General features: G+C 34.0%; 3 protein-coding genes and 1 pseudogene across 7 annotated transcripts; 3 read left to right on the top strand and 1 right to left on the bottom strand.

Annotated features, from left to right (window-relative positions):
* Positions 1-277: 277 nt before the first annotated feature.
* On the top strand, positions 278-3,223 carry LOC111303563 (ABSCISIC ACID-INSENSITIVE 5-like protein 2). The gene is made up of 4 exons (XM_022899915.2): positions 278-416; positions 842-1,528; positions 1,619-1,690; positions 2,765-3,223. The coding sequence occupies exons 2-4, from the start codon at positions 881-883 to the stop codon at positions 2,840-2,842; spliced, it is 798 nt and encodes a 265-aa protein (XP_022755650.1). The 5' UTR covers positions 278-416; positions 842-880; the 3' UTR covers positions 2,843-3,223.
* A 380-nt stretch (positions 3,224-3,603) lies between these two features.
* Positions 3,604-6,534, bottom strand: LOC111303562 (eukaryotic translation initiation factor 3 subunit I-like). The gene is made up of 8 exons (XM_022899914.2): positions 6,248-6,534; positions 5,956-6,171; positions 5,486-5,613; positions 5,092-5,211; positions 4,867-4,956; positions 4,437-4,523; positions 4,269-4,348; positions 3,604-3,909 (listed from the first exon to the last, which is right to left on the bottom strand). The coding sequence occupies exons 1-8, from the start codon at positions 6,429-6,431 to the stop codon at positions 3,834-3,836; spliced, it is 981 nt and encodes a 326-aa protein (XP_022755649.1). The 5' UTR covers positions 6,432-6,534; the 3' UTR covers positions 3,604-3,833.
* Positions 6,535-7,745: 1,211 nt separating this feature from the next.
* LOC111303556 (SNF1-related protein kinase regulatory subunit beta-1-like) lies at positions 7,746-13,492 on the top strand. Of its 4 annotated transcripts, none has more exons than XM_089742554.1 (6): positions 7,746-8,025; positions 8,160-8,386; positions 9,632-9,807; positions 9,937-10,099; positions 10,461-10,774; positions 13,255-13,492. In XM_089742554.1, exons 2-6 carry the CDS (start codon positions 8,192-8,194, stop codon positions 13,256-13,258), a joined length of 852 nt encoding a protein of 283 aa, XP_089598680.1. In that variant the 5' UTR covers positions 7,746-8,025; positions 8,160-8,191; the 3' UTR covers positions 13,259-13,492. The 4 variants fall into 4 exon arrangements, with proteins under 4 accessions (XP_089598680.1, XP_089598678.1, XP_089598679.1 ...); XM_089742552.1 differs by having other exon boundaries at positions 7,746-8,068; XM_089742553.1 differs by lacking the exon at positions 13,255-13,492 and having other exon boundaries at positions 10,461-10,930.
* Positions 13,493-14,243: 751 nt separating this feature from the next.
* On the top strand, positions 14,244-18,551 carry LOC111303558 (4-hydroxy-3-methylbut-2-en-1-yl diphosphate synthase (ferredoxin), chloroplastic-like; annotated as a pseudogene). The gene is made up of 18 exons (XR_016326947.1): positions 14,244-14,349; positions 14,451-14,551; positions 14,632-14,707; positions 14,798-15,002; positions 15,091-15,321; positions 15,664-15,780; positions 15,881-15,955; positions 16,039-16,113; positions 16,195-16,254; positions 16,340-16,402; positions 16,511-16,655; positions 16,751-16,889; positions 17,463-17,540; position 17,582; positions 17,626-17,783; positions 17,895-17,993; positions 18,073-18,176; positions 18,272-18,551. The product of XR_016326947.1 is annotated as a 4-hydroxy-3-methylbut-2-en-1-yl diphosphate synthase (ferredoxin), chloroplastic-like (transcript).
* The last annotated feature ends 167 nt before the right edge of the window (positions 18,552-18,718 follow it).

Here is an 18,718-nt window from a genome sequence, read left to right as displayed (position 1 = left end):
CAGGGTCGGATCTAGGTCCGAGATATAATTGGGCCCAATGAAACATGAGCTGGGCTCTTTTGTGTCAGCCTTCTTTATTACAATATACATAGAACGACGTCGGATGATGACCTCAGTAAGGATGAAGAGGTAAACGTGATTGGATGATGGATGGCAAATCCCAAAATGTTACACGTCAGCAACCACGTGGAATCTTCTTATTGGCCATGAACACAAAGACACATGGGTCATTTAACTGGGCCCACACACAACGCTCCGATTCTCCGATTACTGAAATCTATAGGGACCCGTTTAAAAACCCGTTCGTGCCTTCACAATCGCATTTAAAATTCAATAATACGTGGAGTTTTCACGTAACAACAGCTTAGCAGAGAACAAAAGTTTTTTTTTTTAGAATCCAAGATCAGAATTTCCAGGTAATACTGAAATTTTCATTGTTATTTATTTATTTTATTTTTAATTACACTAGTAAAAATTTGAAATTTACAGTTAATTTGGTTGCTTTAACGATTAATTTCAATCCATCATCTTAATTTTCATTTCTTCGTAATTAAACGGTGGGAAATTGGGGAAAAACAGAAAATTTTGATTATATTGGCTTATTTGATTTACTATTTTAGGGCTTTTAGGGATTTTGATTGTAGACAAGTTTGGTAGTGTTGAATTTTCAATTTTAGTTTAGAAAAGTTGCTTTTTTTTTTTTTGTTTATACCAGGTGATCAAATAAAATACATTGAATTATGCTGCTGAAAGGGAAAAAAAAAAGAGAATCAATTTTGTTAGTTATTGGAATGATGAGTATGGTTTGTAGTAATTCTTTTGGGTGATTTGTGTTTTGCAGTTTGTCTTGATAGGGTTTTGAGGGTGAGAGTTGTTGTGAATGGGGATTCAAACAATGGGATCCCAAAGCAATGGGCAGCAGTCCCTTTTACAGCCGTCTACGTTGGTGAGACAGAATTCATGGTATAGTCTTACTCTTAATGAAGTTGAGAACCAACTTGGGAACTTGGAGAAGCCCCTAGGTAGCATGAACTTTGATGAGCTTCTTAATAATGTATGGAGTACAGAATCAAACCAGTTCTTGGGGATGGATACTGAAAGATCCTCATCATCTTCTCTCCAACGTCAGGCTAGCCTAACCTTGTCTAGAGCTCTTAGTGGGAAGACGGTTGATCAAGTGTGGAAGGAGATACAACAAGGGCAGAAGAAGAGGTACGGTGAGGAGATGAAGGATCACGGAAGAGAATCAACACTTGGTGAAACCACATTGGAGGATTTTTTGGTACAAGCTGGCCTTTTTGTTGCTGAAACATCTTTAGCTCCTACTATGGAATTAGATAGTACCCTGCAAAGTTTTTCACAGCAGATCGGATTGTCACCTACCCCATTGATTGGCACATTATCAGACAGACCAATGACAGGGCGGAAAAGGGATAGCGAAGATGCACTCGAGAAGAGTATTGATAGGAGGTTAAGGAGAAAGATCAAGAACAGGGAATCTGCTGCACGTTCACGAGCCAGAAAGCAGGCAAGCCTTTAACATGTTTTTGGCTAATTTATATTTCTAAACTACTTTTTTCTTTAATTTATGCAGCCTTTGTCTTGTGGTTTTGCACAGGCTTACCATAATGAGCTGGTGAGCAAGGTTTCACGATTGGAACAGGATAATCTAAAGCTCAAGAAAGAGAAGGTAGAATCATCATCCACATTCTGTCTTTCTTGACATCCACACCCAAAACCCTTTTTTTAGTGACTTTAATTTGTGCATTATATGTTGGTTACTTCTTTTCAGAGATTCTGTTAATGAATAATGGTTTTTTTAATATCATAAGAGGCTTCATGAAGTAAGGGATTAGGGTTGCCCCCTCTACAATTTTGAAGCCCACAATAGTAGTCATGTAAAGATTTTCTGTCAAGTAAAAATGGTTTTGTATATAATGAATATCAAAATAGATAGCCTTTATTTTTGCCAGAATTAGATAGCCTATTCAAATCATCTACTTATAGCTAGTGGAGACTGGAGAGAAGTGAGGCTTGACTTTGTAGAAAATTTCTAACAATGTGCTATCAGTAACCGGTCCCTAAACATAACTAGGGGATATGGATGAAACTGCCAAAAGGAGACAGGAAAGAGGGTCCTTCTCATAACTGAAGAAATCTGAAAACAGAGAACGGTAAAAGTTACTCGGTTTTGAGTTTAGTCCAATCAACCTCAATAGATTGCTATTCATAAATAATATAACAAATTTAGGGTCATAAATAGAATATAAGTACCTTGTCCTTTAGAATTATTTAAGATACTTTCTGAGATGCAGCCTTCTACTGGTTTTGGCGGTAGTTATATGTAAATTGTAATCCATTTAGTTCTGTTTGATATTTACTGACAATGGTGCCTGAGTCATGATTCTGTACCTATTTAATATTGGTGCTTACCCTGGTACATTATGTTGAGTCTTTAGTTTATAAAACTTTACATATTTGGATCAAGACTATAGAATACCAAATAGATCAATGCAAATACATTATCACTTATGAAAGGGTTGATGGATGAAAATTTTTAAAAACTCACTGTTCATCCTCAGTGCATCTATGCAAGCCTGGTGGTGCCATTTTCTTACTAGTTTTATATATATATATATATATATATATATATTGCATTTCCATTGCTTGCACAAGAAGTGCCAGAACTGAAGCTATATGTTGAATGTTTTTACTTCTCAGAGCTTGTTCTATCTGACTATATATTCTTTGAACATTCTTGTAGGAATTTGAGAAAAAGTTTCAGTGTGAAACATCTGAACCTAAATATCAGCTTAGAAGAACAAGTTCTGCCTCTTTCTAACACATGTCTTCCGCTGTTAAGAGTTTTGTAGTTGCTGAGAATGTTAGGCCATCCCCTTGGCTTGTTGATGGAGCTGCTCTGAGAATTCATCCTAGGGTTTTCTGTATTGTACATTTATGATCATATGTGTTGGTGTTCAACAGCTTCCAAAAACCGCCATGTTTCTAAGTTAGGCTCTGTTTATTTGGCTGAAAGACAACTGAATTGGTGCTGATTAGCTTAGTTTCTCCCTTTAAGTTAAAAGGAAAAAGGGGGTTAAATTATAAAAGTAGAAAGATTTGAAGTTGTGCACTAGAAGATTGTGTCTAACAATAAAAAGGAAGTTCTGCAAACGTTTCAAGGTTATATTTCGCATGGAATACAATACGTGCAGGTTTTTCATTCTCAAGCTCCACAGAAAGGGTGTAAATGAACATTTGACAAACAATTCATTAACATATTTGAATTTTGCTTATGTTTGTTTATTAAGTTTATCGATCAGTAAGGTACAAATGTTCAAAATTCATGCATGTTGAGTTCAAAAAAAGAGGGTTCTCACTGTAACTTTTTTTTTCAATGAAATAACTGAAATAAAGATGAATTCATTGCATTACAAGTTCATGTTATTTAAGTTATAATGTTAAGTTTCATTTGACATGCTACAAGCAATAATTAGACCTCCATTCCAAAGCTCGGGGTTATCATTTTACATTTTTACAATCTTAATAAAGGTAAAAAAAAAAAAAGATTATATCTTTTAACTGAAAATATAACAAAATTCATAAAGCTAAAAACAGCAATAATTCATAAATGAAGCACAACAAGAAAGACGGTTATGCGAATAGAAATAGGATCTCGTACAAATTTCTACTCCCTTTGCAGTGAGACACCAAATATAGTCTATCTCACCACCCTCAACACAATTAAACAGGAAGCTCCTTGCAAAAATACTCCGAGACTAGTTTCCAACTCTTCTTCTTGGGACAAGGTATATCAGTAAACTGCTCTGAAATTAAATTTTGATGTTGAAGTAATCTGGGTCAAAATGGTGTAATCGCACGTATCCATCCTCGCCACCGCTTGAAAAACTAGAAGTTTAAAAGACAAGGAGATGAGTAAAATGGTTGAAGACTCAGGGATAAATACGCAAATACAAAGTAGAAACCCTCTTGGACTTTGGTGGCGTATAGACATGCAAGGAAGTTAGTCAACATTAGACAACATGATGAGATACTAGATTAATGTTGAAATGGAGCTAGCAGGATAATGCCAAATATCTTCACAAAACATGGAAAATACTAACAATTTATGCATAAGACATTTTAACTTCAGTTAAAAATAACAAACAGATTTTTATAAAGAGATAGATGGACAGGAAACTAGGTTGTGCTTCATAAGCAAGCTATAAATGGGAAAAGAAACTTTAAAAGTATTGTTGGCTTAATACCTCTTCCCATCTGGGTTAAAAGCCAAAGCATTTATTGGCCCAAAATGCCCTTTCACACCCCCAATTTCTTCTTGAAGTATCTGCAAGACAACCAAACATTATGATAATGCGGGAAGATCGCATAATAACAAATCTTTTCTACAGAAACATTCTTTAAACAAAGTTAACCTTGTCATAGAATTTAGCTTCAAACTTCCCGGCACGATGATCAGTCGTTGTGACAGCTGATGCATCCTGACCACCTCCAAGCACCACCTAGAAGAACAAAAGGCATTCAGAAGAAAGATTAGAATGAGATGTAATACATAAGGCAACAAGAAAGATTCCCGAATGCTGAATGTTAATTATTGAATCGGTTCAACCCCCTTATCCTGGACTAAATCCAGGATCCTACAAATATATGTACTCATTGAAATATTATGACAAGACAATTGAACATAGGCATTTGACTATATAGATAATCAATTTTGCAATGCTTGAGGTGCACTACAATATTAAACATCTTTAGGCCTTAATGCAGCCAACAAAGGAAAGATGTGATCAGGAACAAAAGAAATTGCAATACAAGTCATGTCACTCATATTTTATTCATACTTACATGGTCGAGAAGTGGAGACATTGCAACAGCATTGACTGGGCGTTCTGTAACATAGGTCTTTATAAGAGTCAATGTTCGCATGTCCCATAGCTAAACATTCACAGATAAACAAAAAAAAAAGGATCAGGAAGAGAAAAAAATAACTACAGGATAAAAAATTTGACGTTTTCAGAAAATATTGTCACAAATACTTAAAAAACTTAAGGGTTTAATAAGATGCATCACCTTGGCAGATTTATCCAGGGAACCAGTAAGGAAGTGAGAACCGTCTGCAGATTTTGCAAGTGATGTTATTGTCTTTTTGTGGCCAGATTCCTTGTCAGACTCCCTCAGTAGTTTTCCAGTCTACAAGACAGATAGGAAATTTCAAACCAAAAACTAAGGCTATTCCTAATGAATCAACTGAACTTAGAAATAAAGAAAGAAACATGACGGAGGAAAGCGAAGAAGGATAATTCAAAAATAAGAGAGATTTAATTTGAAGCATATTGAAAAGAAGCCAAAACCAGCTATTACATCAGAAGTTTTTTAATATTGAAGCCAAACAGACTAATTGTGCAAAATTGTAGAGCAAAAATACCCCTACCAAAGAAATTATCCACATCAAACAGCAATTTACCTCAGAATCCCATATACGAATTACAGCATCTTCTCCAGAACTAATGATAGTCCTATTAAGGGGTCCCCAAACAGCTCTGTTTATTCTACCTTGAGGGCCCTTTATGACAAGCACAGATTCCTCAGTCTCTGCATGATTATGCCACAATGTAATGAACCAGAGTTCAGGCATCAAACACGTCAACAGACCATATGCTCAAAGTAAAATTTGTGTAATAAAAAATCAGTAAGAAAACAACAATGCCGGACAGGTACAAATACATTACACGTCAACATTCTACTCTAAGTCAATATACTACACTTTCTCATTTCCTAACTTTATTCATTACGTGAACAAACGAATTACATAAAATCCAGGAACCCAATTAATGCACAATAATTTTCAAAATTCCCACCCAAATTTAACAAATTGGATAAGCAATCACTGAAAAATCACATTAAAGTAAAGAAAGATCAAAACTTTAAGCTTACGCTCGGTTGGGTCTCTGGCAATGCGTTTAACATGAATAGCAGAAGTCAATTCCATGAAAGGATCCGTAGTAATAACAGCAAGCTTATCCCCTACGGCAAAATCCACCGACCTCGCCGGCGAACCGAAATTAAATGTATACAATTGAGCTCCCGTCTGAACATTCCACAGCTTCACCGTTTGATCAGCACTTCCCGTGATAAGCCTCGTCGAATCCCCTAAAAATTTGGAACTTCACTTTTAAAGGTTACAACTTTGATAAAAATTAATGAAGAAACAATACGAGGGACTTACTTGAGACATCGCAAGACCAAACGGCACCGTTGTGACCACGGTAAGTGCCGAGACGCTCGCCGTTGTCAGCGAACCAAACGGTCGGAGTGTGGTCCTTGGCGCATGAAAACAAAAGATCGCCATCTCTGTTGTACTTGAGAAATGTCAATGGCCTTTCATGGCCTTTCATCAAAATTGGCCTCATCTTCTCTTTTTCCTCGCAAAAATTAAAAAATCGCTTAGCCTCTGCCTAACAATCTAACAAAATTTTTTGACTCCTGACTCTAGGGTTTTCAGCAGTCATCAATGAGTGCCACAAGTGTCTTCCTTTTTAGGGCCGCTCTTTGGGCTGCTTTGCCCCAATATCTTGGGCTAAAAGCCCAAATAGCCCAATAAATTGGGCTTGTGCTGGGTGGTGTCCCATAAAAGGTCCCCAATATGTATTGTTTACTTGGGCTCATGGGCGATGAGCTATGAAATGCCTTACAATTTACAAATAAAATGGTTTGAAATGGGTTTGGAGCCCAATTTTGGCCCAATTTTCCTTTAACTTTAAATTAGTTATGGCAAATGCTACCATTTTTTTTTAATTTAATTAAGAAAATGTTAGTATATCTCATTTTTAAATTATATTAAAATTTTAATTTTAATATTGTATAAATTAAAATATTTTATTTTGTATACATTACGTTTTAAATTTCATGAATGGTATTAGAAATAAAAATGTTATTTTGTATCCCATTATTTTTTAAATAAGGTTATTAAATTTTTAAATATATATTCGATACGTGATAATCTTTTAATTCATTAGAGGAGAAGATATGAATTACAATGAATGGGATTATTTTTCAGATAAAAATGTGTTACCTTAAAAGCAACATAATTTTTTGTTAGATAATAGCACACTTAAAATTAGAGATTAAAACATTCATGATTTATAGGTTTTGGACCTTCGGAGTAATATGTTATATTTTAAACAGTTGTTGTGTTACAAAGTTTGGAATAATTTCTCTTAGAAATTATCAAATATGTTAAGAGTAAAATTTTTTAATTTTACGAACGGTATTAAAATGGTGATATGATTTTTTAATTTATATTTTAAAAAATAAAAAACATTTAAAAATAATGAGATTTATGTCATTATCTTAATTTTTTTATTTATAAAATTAAAAAAAATTCATTGTCAGTATATATAACATTTTTATATTTTTTTTAAAATAAATAAATTATAAATGTTAAATGTTAAAATTTAAATTAAAATTTGTTAAATATATCTCATAAAAATGGACTGTGCTTTAACATAAATCCGACCCAATAGGCAGATATTAATTCTCAAAATATAAAGTTTAAACAAATATGTATTTATTTATTTTAACATTAAGGAAAAAAAATATATAAGAAGTCAAAGTAAAGATAAGATCGACATGTCTTCTCGAAGTCATTTGTTTATCTAACAAAATGTATTCAAAACATTATCTGATAAGATCAGCATATATCCTGTCTAGATAACCATATCCTCAAGCTTCGTTTGTTTTCAACATTTTTTTCTTCATTTTTTTATAAGATTGGTTGCCAACAATTTAATCTTTATTCTTATTACTTTTAAAAGATTGCATTGACCTTTTCTATCAAAATTATGCTTTCGTCTATTCTCAAAAGTTATAACATAAAAAAAAAAAAAGAGGACTCACGAAATCAATGGGAATGGTTTTATATTAACGTTTGCCCTTTTAGTTTATCCGGTGACGTGGAGTTGTTCGTCTGCAAAAATAAGTTGTGGTCAGAACAACCGTTTCCCGGTACTTGCAGTTGATCACGTTGTCGTTCGCAGTGTCTATTTCCGTAACAAACCGAAACCAGTGTCCTTTTAAGTCCCCTGCTTTATTCAATAACCAAAATGTTTTTTTTCACGTAATTTTTGTTTTCTCTGTAGATCTCTCTGAAGAAAAAAATTAGACTGAAGATATGGGAAATGCAAACGGAAGAGAAGACGGAGCCAACGGCGGCCTCGACGATCTCTCTGGGAGATCCAACAGCATCGGGACGGTGGTTCGTGGAGCCGCTGCGGCTGCCTCAGCAGCAGCAGAAGTTCGCGTGCCATCGTCTGATCCAATGGAGAGCCCTCGCCAGTCTCGACCCCCTCTTTTATTCCCTCCTCAGGTTTGCATCTTCAAAACTTCAATGATCTTTCCTGGACTTTTAATTTATTGTATTTTTTAATAATATCAATTACTCAAATATCCAAAAAAAGAGTTATTTTGTTTCAAAATGTATTTGACTGAGGAAAAATCTGAGTTTTGATTGTAAAATTGATTAACTAATTGAAGAAAAATCTGTGTGTTGCGTGACAGATAGGGAAAATTAAAATTTTCGAATTGTTTCATGGAATGAGACATTGAAGATAATGTTTTTGGGCGTGTTTTGATAAAATTGGATATGAATAGGATTAAATTAAATAATATCATTTTAGTTTATGTTTGATGTGTGTAAAGATTAGAATAGGATAATTTTATTTATTGGTTAAAATTATATTTTCTTAATGTTTATATAATTTAAATTATTGATATAATTTTTAAACATGTAAGTTTAATTTTTTGGATTAAAAATAATCCTTCTCACTTTTGGATTGAATCATCTTATGTTAAAGAAATTATTAATTTTTCTTGTAATCTTATCCCTTTTTTTATATACAAATCAAATATGATATAAGATGATTATAATCATATCTTATTCATTATCATATGCACCAAACATAACCTTACTGTATTTGCACATGTTATAATTATTGCCTTCTTGTATTTGCATATGTTATAATTCTTAAGAGTGGATGCTTGTATGTTTAAATCTTAATTATCAACTTTTGAGCTGATGATTGATGAGAACTAACACATATGTCAACACGTGGAGTGAAGGGGGTTTGATAAGACTAACTAATGCCAATACCCCAAAAGTGTCCAACTTTTGGAAACATGAAACAGAATCTTCTTTACTGTTGGAATTCCCCATCTCTTTGGTCTTTACATTGGTTTTTGTCCATGAGAATTGTTTCCCTTTTACATATGTGTGGTTTTGATTTCATATATAGATTCTTGTGGAGCTCTAGAGTATCCACATTGATTGCAAGTAATTGAGTAAGTTGTGTTATTTCAATTAGTTTCTTTTGATTTGTTAATCTTCATCCTGTTCAGATAGTAATTTTTCTTTTCGTTTTAAACAAAATTGTTTTGGGGCCATGCAATACCTTTTGATATCTATTCATTAGTTTGTGGTCTGTTATTGGGATTGCCAATAAATGAGGAGAGGCAGGAGAAGTGTGCCGATGATTTATTTATGAACTAAAGAGTTTCGTCTATCTAGGCTGTAGCCTTTCAACTGATAGGTTGGTTGCTTTCGGTGCATTTTCAGGTTCCTGTAGCTCCCTTACCAAGGGGTGATGGTCATTCCTTTTTGAATCAAATTTGGCATGATTCTCCTGGGGTTGCTGATAATCCATCTGAGAAAGGAATCCCTGTCATCATTACATGGAATTATGGTGGTAATGATGTGGCCGTGGAAGGTTCTTGGGACAACTGGAGATCAAGGTAGGTCTTTAGTTCCTTAGTGTTATAGAAACTGACATTTTCATGCATAATAAATCCCACTGTTTGTCTTTTTGTCTGAAACCCAAGCATGGATGGCATATAATGGAGTCTATTAGTTTTTCCTTGCAGGAAGACACTGCAGAGATCTGGTAAGGACCACTCAATTCTCTTGGTCCTTCCATCTGGCATATACCATTACAAGTTTATTGTCGATGGCGAAAGGAGATATACGCCTGATCTGCCTTTTGTAGCTGATGAGATGGGCCATGTTTGTAATCTTCTTGATGTTCATGTACGTATCTTCTTATATATGCCCCATTTGCTCAAATCTGAATCATGTAACTTTCTTTTTTACTTCATGTAATGGTGCTTTCATAGTGTGATGTAAAATAAATAGCCGACATGCAAAACTGGGCATTTTCAAACTTAACATACATTGTTGCATAAAATGGGAGGTTTTCATATATTGTATTGAGCATACAAGAAAGAATAGGAAAGACGTTCGTTACATAGGTTCTGTCGTGTTTAAAACATTTCAATAATGGTTTTTTTGGCTCGTCCCTTTTTTATCGGCCATAACTAAGATCTCAGTGATACTTATCACTATTTTTGTTGCCTTCATTTGCTTAATTACTTGTCACTATTTCTTGCAGGACTATGTACCTGAAAATCTGGATAGCGTAACTGAGTTTGAAGCTCCAGGATCTCCAAATTCCAGTTATGGTCAGGCATTTCCATCGGAGGAAGATCTTGCAAAGGAGCCTGTTGTAGTTCCATCCCAGCTGCATCTAACTGTTCTCGAAACAGATAACCAAGATGGAGCATCATCCTCGAAGCCTCAACATGTTGTACTCAACCACCTCTTCGTAGAGAAAGGATGGGCATCTCAGTCTGTTGTTGCCCTGGGATTGACCCATAGGTTTGAGTCCAAACACGTGACTGTTGTACTCTATAAGCCACTCAAAAGGTAACACGTGCTTTTCCCATGCTGTACTCTGTAAAGAAATGATAGGAACTTCACGTTTGTTTGTGAAGGTACCTCTGTTTTATAGATCTGCTTTGACACTTCAACATGCGCTTTGTTTTGTTATACTTTATTATTTGTTTGTTTTCATACGGAAAATTTTGCCACCTTTCTAGCACGTCCAAATTAAAATAGATACGATAATTTAAAATATAATATAATGATATAATATAAATAAAATATAAAAATAATATGATTTAAAATTTTAGTAATAATTATATATAAATTTAACAAAATATAAAAATATATTTTTATGTTTTACAGTGATATAAGTATGGAGATTTACGTTGAATTTATGAAATATTATTTATTTTGATCCGAAAGTCTCATAATTTTATCTTATAAAAGCATCTTATAAATTTCATTTTAAATTTTTACTTAGTAAAATTTTAAATTATTTTGATATAAGATTAGAATATCATAAATTTTTTTAGTTAAAGCTTACATTTTCATCAATCTCAACATAAAGTATATATATTCATAGAATTATATTAAATGTTGAGCAAGTTTAACATAAATTATACATAGATTACAAGATCACATCAGATATCAAAATTTTAAAGATAATTTTCATCATGTAACACTTAACTTTCATCCAACTAGTAATCTTACTTTGATATTATTTGTAAAAATTTATATCTAATTTATAAAGTGTTATCCGTTTTTATTTGAAAGTCTCAATATTTTATTTTATAAAAAATATTTCATAAATTTATACGTAAATTTTTACATATATATCATAATAAAATTTTAAATTATTCTCATATAAAAAAAAGTTTTATAATAAATTATAATATATAATTTTTATAAAAATATCATATAAATATATAAATTTTAATATTTTGTGCGGGACGAATAGACAAACCGGTAGGTCTAAAGTTTAGTTATGCTATTTTTGCATATTCCCAAAACATATCATTGTCGTAACGACAGTTCAAGATTCACGTGTCCTTGTGAAACATTGGATCGTGATTTTGGTGGAACCGAACTGTATTTTTTTAGCTCTTTTTAATCTTAGGAGATTCAAGACAGTGTTTATTTTCCACGCGCCAATCGAAAAGAGCCGCGTCTTCGTGTGAGCAGAGCGCGTGGAAATAATTAATTTTTGGTTGGTTTTCCCGCGACGGAATCTCATAAACTGCCTATAAAATATTCCTAATTTTGGGTAACTACTGCTTGTTCGTTGTACCATTGGAAATTTGCAGTTAAACCCTTGTATTATGGCCTAATTGTGAAATTGGATATTTGATAATTGAATTTAAATCCTAAACTTTCCTCTCTTTGCGATTTATATTGAAACATTGAAAGTTAGGTTTATATATGATGTATTATAAGTGTATAATAGTTCAAATTGTTGATAAATTATAGATTATCACATATTTATTAAAAATTTTATAATTTATAATCTTTAAAAATAAATATTTTTAAATTTAAATATTTAATTATATTAAAATAAATTAATAATATAACAATTAATAATATATTTATAATATATCAAATATAAATTGAAATATAAATTATAAAATTATCAGGTTAAAATTATTTAAATTGATTAAAGTTGGTTTTATTTATCCAAAATGATTTAAAATTAGTATATTGGATAATATAAATTAATTAAGCATGAAAAAAATATAAAGAACTTTCTTAAAAATTAAACAATGACAAGGATAAAAATATCAGGGACTTAAAAAAGAATATTCCAAAACACAATGAGTAAAGAAAAAAATCTTTCTGTTTTAGCAGTCCAATTTTTCATGGCCAACTATAATCAGATGCTCAATAAATGTTTTTGTCATGTTCCTACATAAATTTCTCAGATAATCCAAAATTCACCTATTTATTCTGAAAATCCTTGCAATCAGCTGCCACCAACAAATTTTTTTCTTCTCCAGACCTTTCCATTCATCAATTTTTGGTTCTCTTTCAAGTCCAAATCACCGCTTAAGGTAACCATAAGCCTACTTTCATGTTCAATCAGTTCCATTTTTTTTTTACCTCTCTAAAAATCTCTTCTTTTTATCTACATTTTGGGGAAAATTGCTTCTAGAATGTAACAAAAAAAAGTCATTTTGAATAAAAAGAAAAAACCCCACTTTTTCAAAGATTGATACAGTTACAAAGTTGTTGTTTTTAAGGTAGATTTTTTCTCTTTCAAGATTTTTTTTTTTTTGGGTATGTTGAGTTGATGATCATGTAATAATAGAGCTCGTACTGTACAGTTGATGATTAAAAGGAGAGTTTTTTAAAGTGATTCTCAGTTGTTTTTATTGATAATATAACGAAAACTTTGATTCTTTTGAGCCAATTAATCTTGCATGTCTTTAAATTTCACTTTTGGGTTAAAAAGAATTGTTAATTCTGCCCTTTTTCAGCCACAAAATTGGGTGGTGGTTTGATTGATTGGCTTTTATGTTTTTGGACAGTTGAAGCTGAAGGCATTGTGCTGTGTGGAAATGGCGACTGGAGCTGTACCAGCTTCCTTTCCGGGTTTGAAGGGCAGGGACTCAAGCTTAGGATTTGCAAAAAGCATGGATTTAGTCAGAGTTTGTGATTTGAAGAGAATTAAGTTTGGTAGAACAAGAATCTTCTTGATTAGGAATCAGAATCCTGGTCCGGATATTGCTGAACTTCAGCCTGCATCAGAAGGGAGTCCTCTCTTAGGTATAAAGTTTCAACAGAGGAAAAGAAAAGAAAAGAAACTAAATTTGGATTTGTATGTGATTTCTTGGATTATATGTTGATCTTTAGATGAACTGCTACCACAAACTTTGTTGAAAAGAGGGGTTTTTTCCCTTAATTTAACTTGCGTTCCGAATCATAATGAACTCTGCTTCATTTTCCCATGACTTTTAACCATACCAAGTGCAAGTTAATTTTATTTGTCAGTTAAGCTTGGTTTTTAAGGATTAGGGTATTCTGGTTACTTCTATCTCTATTTGTATACTAGGAATCTCATATGATTTAAGGTGTCACTCAGTATCAGTTCCATTTTCTGTGGTTAATTAATTGTTTTAATTTAGTTCCCAGACAAAAGTATTGTGAATCCATACAAACAGGAGAAATACACGGACAGTAATGGTTGGGAATGTGGCTCTTGGTAGTGAGCATCTTATCTGCTTAAGCTTTATTCTGTTCAAATAATGGGTTTGGGTCTCTCTTCCTGCATTGTCTGGTCATTAGGATCGGCAACATATATCTGGTGCATGTTCAGATTTGTGCAATGTGATTCTTTTGTTTTTGTTCTAAGGTGTCACTAATGTTTCATCTCCTAACTAATGTTATAATAGTATTAGCCTTTGGAGGATTTACCGGAGCTCTAAGACTTTTGTTAGTAATAACTAATGTTCTAATTTGTATGCAATGATGCTATAAATTAGTCTTATAAAATTAACTGCTGCTATGTTTCATTAGGTAATGAGAATAGCAGACAAAGGAGCAGATACAGTGCGGATAACTGTTCAAGGGAAGAGAGAGGCAGACGCATGTTTTGAAATAAAAAACTCTCTGGTACAGAAAAAGTAGGTCTGATTCTTTTTAAGAACCATTTAGCACTTTTTAAATGTTCAGTCATGTATGTAATGTGGAAATTAATCATGTTACTAACTTTTTATTACTGCAGCTACAATATACCTTTGGTGGCAGATATTCCTTTTGCGCCTTCAGTAGCATTGAGAGTTGCCGAGTGCTTTGACAAAATTCTAGTCAACCCAGGAAATTTTGGTGAGTAATTTTCTGTATGTTCATATTTGTTCTAGATCCTGTTTCAGCTATTCTGAATCCTAAAGGTTGGTTAATTGCAGCTGATAGACGGGCTCAATTTGAGAAGATAGAATATACAGATGAGGACTATTAAAAAGAACTTGAGCATATTGAGGAGTTTGACCACTCTTCTTTTAGATTTCAATCATGCATTATCCAGCAGGATTTGGATGAAACTTATTAAGAAATAAACTGAGGACTCGATAGTATCTAACCTCTTGCAGTCTGATTATTTATGCATGTATCAGTTTCACCATGCGTGTTGATTTTTCCCCACGATGTATTACTACAGGTTTTTACTCCATTGGTTGAAAAATGTAAAAAGTATGGAAGGGCAATGCGTATTGGCACCAACCATGGGAGCCTTTCTGACCGTATAATGAGCTACTATGGGGATTTTCCTAGGGGAATGGTGAACATTTATCTTCTCTTACTGCCTATCAGTTTTCAAGTGTGTTTTCTCTTCCCATGCATCCCACTAATTGGTTTTCATCAAACAGGTTGAATCTGCATTTGAATTTGCTAGGATATGTAGAAAGTTGGACTACCATAATTTTGTCTTTTCAATGAAAGCAAGCAATCCAGCTGTCATGGTCCAGGCATACCGTTTGCTTGTGGCTGAAATGTATGTTCATGGTTGGGATTATCCATTACACTTGGGAGTCACTGAAGCTGGAGAAGGTGAGGATGGGAGGATGAAATCTGCAATTGGCATTGGGACCCTCCCTTAGGTACCTCCACGATATAAATAGCATAACCAACAGAAGCAATGACCATTAAAAATTTTCATGCTGTGGTCCTGCAATGACCCATGACTATGGTGATTTTAAAAATGTATTCGACAACTCTGGCTCATTTGTTGATAATATGAACTTATACCAATAAGGCTGAATTGAAAAAAAATTTGATTATGGGGTTCTATGAGCCAGAAACCGCATGTTTGCCATAATTGAACAGGAATTGGTCGTATTGGTTGCCTTTCTGTCTAATTTCTCTTAAAGATATGTAGCCATAATTTGCAAATTCAAAATCTTGTAATAACCATAGTGCTTTGAAATTCTGTTGACTTGCAGGATGGTTTAGGTGACACAATCAGTGTTTGACTTACAGAGCCACCAAAGGAGGAGATAGATCCCTGCAGAAAGATGGCTAACCTTGGTATGAGAGCTGCTCAACTCCAGCAAGGCGTGGTAGGATTCTACAACCTCTGTTAATTAGACAACATGTTTTAGCCCTTCAAATACTGTCATTTTGAGAACCTTTTCTATCTCAAACTCAAAATTTCATCAGGCACCATTTGAGGAAAAGCACAGACATTACTTTGATTTGAGGCGTCAATCTGGTTAATTGCCAGCACAAATGGAGGTTAGCATAAACGTCTTAATAACATAGTGTTAGTCATGCTTGTGCCCTGTACTCTTTTAAATGGGGAATTTATTTTTTTATAGAGTGAAAAGGTGGATTATAGAGGCATCTAGCATCGCGATGGCTCTGTTCTTATGTCTGTTTCCCTGGATTTGAAGGTAATCTCTTCACACCAGGCTTCCTCGATTTCTTTGGTTAGATGGGTAGAATTTTAGTAATTCCTTTTTCCCCCTTTGCAGGCACCGGAACTCTTGTACAAGTCACTTGCAGCTAAGCTGGTTGTTGGCATGCCATTTAAGGTCTACTCTTGGTCTATTTACTCATATAAAGATTGGCTACGTAATGTGTTCTTTCATTACTATGTATTATCATATTTTGATGTAGGACTTGGCAACAATGGACTCAATCATACTTAGGGAGCTTCCACCAGTGGATAAGAGTGATGCTGTAAGAATCTGACTTCTTTTGCTTCTTTAATGAAAGAAGTCTGGGCCTCATCTCTTGTCCTGCTTAAAAAAATGGAAATGACTGGTATTATTCTTGTGTTATAACCAGCGGCTGGCTCTTAAAAGGTTGATAGACATAAGCATGGGAATCAAAACTCCTTTGTCGGAACAGCTAACAAAGCCATTGCCTAATGCTATGGCTCTGGTAAACCTCAAAGAACTATCAACTGGAGCTTACAAGCTTTTGCCAGAAGGTGCTGCTGCTTATTTTTAATATTGAATTCTTAACATATAGATGGTTATCCTTGTTTATTCTTGTTTGATATGAGATCAATTCATTACCTTGCAGGTACATGCTTGGTTGTATCTGTACGTGGTAACTAGCCATATGAAGAGTTGGAAATGCTGAAAGACATTGATGCTAAAATGCTTCTTCATAATATACCCTACAATGAAGGTAAAATTGGCAGAGTGCATGCGGCAAGGAGGTAATTTGCTCATGACTTGAATTTGTTTATCTGTTATATGATTAAAGGTGTAAGGTGGCTTGTTTAAACTCTAGGCAGAGTCATTGATAAACTAAAGGAGTGAGGTGGCTTGTTCAAAGGCACTGTGTCAATTCATTGCTGAATTACTGATAAAAGACATTTGTTGCGTGTCATGTTTTGCCGAACAGAGGTGAGCTGAACTCAAGCTGCTTTTGAATAAAAATTTATATGATGATAAAGGAAAGGGAAAATGGACAAGAGAGAGGGCATAAAAACCACATTTGCTTACTCTAATCATGAAATAGATGGAGTGAATTTGTCTTATGAAATCATCCGCCATTGCTTGCCTTATGACCAATTACAAATATTTTGAGCATGCCAACTTAAATCAAAGTCCAGATCTAGTTGTTGAGTCCAGTTCGTGATTAAGCATGACCAAGGAAGCAAGTTATCAGCTGTCTCTCTCTATTTTGGTTATGCTAGTTTTATCATTCCATTTTATTTACTTGTACGATTTTGCCACCCACTGCCTACCATTCTTGGTCTCTGATATTTGAACATTATATGCCGCAGGTTATTTGAATATCTATCGGAGAATGCTCTGGATTTCCCTGTAATCCACCATATTCAGTTTCCAAATGGGATTCACAGGTAACTTAAAACCCCCATATTGCTTGTTGATTGAGGTGCAGGGTATGAATAGTTTTGGCTTATAATATTTTTCTCAACATGCGAGGATGACTTGGTCATTCATGCCGGCACCAATGCCAGAGCCCTTCTGGTGGATGGACTTGGAGATGGTGCTTGTTGGAAGCCCCAGACCAGGATTTTGATTTCCTCAGAAATACTTCTTTCAACTTTCTACAGGGCTGTAGAATGAGGAGTACCAAGACGGTATGAATCTTATCTTTGAGTCAAACAAAAAAAAAAAAGTGAACTTCAAAATATTTCAATGCAACAACAATCTTCAGAGTTATGTCTAACATTCCTGAATTCTGGTTGCAGGAGTATTTCGCATGCCCATCTTGTGGCAGAACTTTGTTTGAACTTCAAGAAATAAGTGCACAAATACGAGAAAAGACATCGCACTTGCCTGGTGTTTCCGTAATTACTCATTCGAATCATCATTTTATTTTAAATATCATGAGTAAATAATGTAATTCCAATTCCCTTTCTTTGTCAGATTGGAATTATGGGTTGCATCGTGATAGGTCCGGGGAAATGGCTGATGCAGATTTTGGATACGTGGGTGGTGCTTCTGGAAAGATTGACCTCTATGTTGGCAAGGTACTACAGCATGTCATGCATTCTAATCCATGAAAATAACTGGTTTCGAAGTTTAACGTACCGTAAACCTGACTCAAATTCGGATCATCTTTAAGACTGTTGTGAAACGTGGAATTGCAGTGGAGCATGCAACTGATGCTCTGATCCAATTAATAAAAAGATCATGGCTGCTGGGTGGATCCTCCTGCCGAAGGAGTAGCATCGTTCAAGGGAACTCTCAATATACCAATCCACATACAGTAAATCACAGCAGCAGCAGATCATATTAATATGATCAATGCCTAGTTGTAGGCCGCAGAGAAATTGCATTATGCAATGTTGTTGTATCACATTTAGACATTGCGAAATGTAGACAGTTCTACGTAGTGTTCCCCTGATGATAGTAAGTTAACCTTTTCACTTTTGCAGTACAGGATGCTTTCGAGGATAGTCATTTCGCAAGTGTATTTTACACAAAAATTATATATCATAATTTATATTATATATATATTTATATATATAACACAATATACTTTTTATTTTTGTTAAGTTCATATATAATT

The sequence above is a fragment of the Durio zibethinus genome, chromosome 13 (genome assembly GCF_047325235.1).
Source record: "Durio zibethinus cultivar Kanyao isolate XHJ-2024 chromosome 13, ASM4732523v1, whole genome shotgun sequence".
NCBI classification, from domain to species: Eukaryota; Viridiplantae; Streptophyta; class Magnoliopsida; order Malvales; family Malvaceae; genus Durio; species Durio zibethinus.
The sequence above is the reverse complement of the archived record's forward strand: the minus strand, read 5'-3'. Positions and strand labels throughout refer to the sequence as shown.

Bases quoted from the DNA above. Each gene is read 5' to 3' on its own strand.
- LOC111303563 (XM_022899915.2), top strand. From the start codon at position 881: ATGGGGATTCAAACAATGGGATCCCAAAGCAATGGGCAGCAGTCCCTT. The intron at 1,529-1,618 runs GCAAGCCTTTAA...GGTTTTGCACAG, and splicing joins GTTCACGAGCCAGAAAGCAG to GCTTACCATAATGAGCTGGT. The intron at 1,691-2,764 runs GTAGAATCATCA...ACATTCTTGTAG, and splicing joins TAAAGCTCAAGAAAGAGAAG to GAATTTGAGAAAAAGTTTCA.
- LOC111303562 (XM_022899914.2), bottom strand. From the start codon at position 6,431: ATGAGGCCAATTTTGATGAAAGGCCATGAAAGGCCATTGACATTTCTC. The intron at 4,524-4,866 runs GTAAGTATGAAT...TTGTTCTTCTAG, and splicing joins TGTCTCCACTTCTCGACCAT to GTGGTGCTTGGAGGTGGTCA. The intron at 4,349-4,436 runs GTTAACTTTGTT...GTTGTCTTGCAG, and splicing joins AAGCTAAATTCTATGACAAG to ATACTTCAAGAAGAAATTGG.
- LOC111303556 (XM_089742554.1), top strand. From the start codon at position 8,192: ATGGGAAATGCAAACGGAAGAGAAGACGGAGCCAACGGCGGCCTCGAC. The intron at 8,387-9,631 runs GTTTGCATCTTC...GTGCATTTTCAG, and splicing joins CTCTTTTATTCCCTCCTCAG to GTTCCTGTAGCTCCCTTACC. The intron at 9,808-9,936 runs GTAGGTCTTTAG...TTTTCCTTGCAG, and splicing joins TGGGACAACTGGAGATCAAG to GAAGACACTGCAGAGATCTG.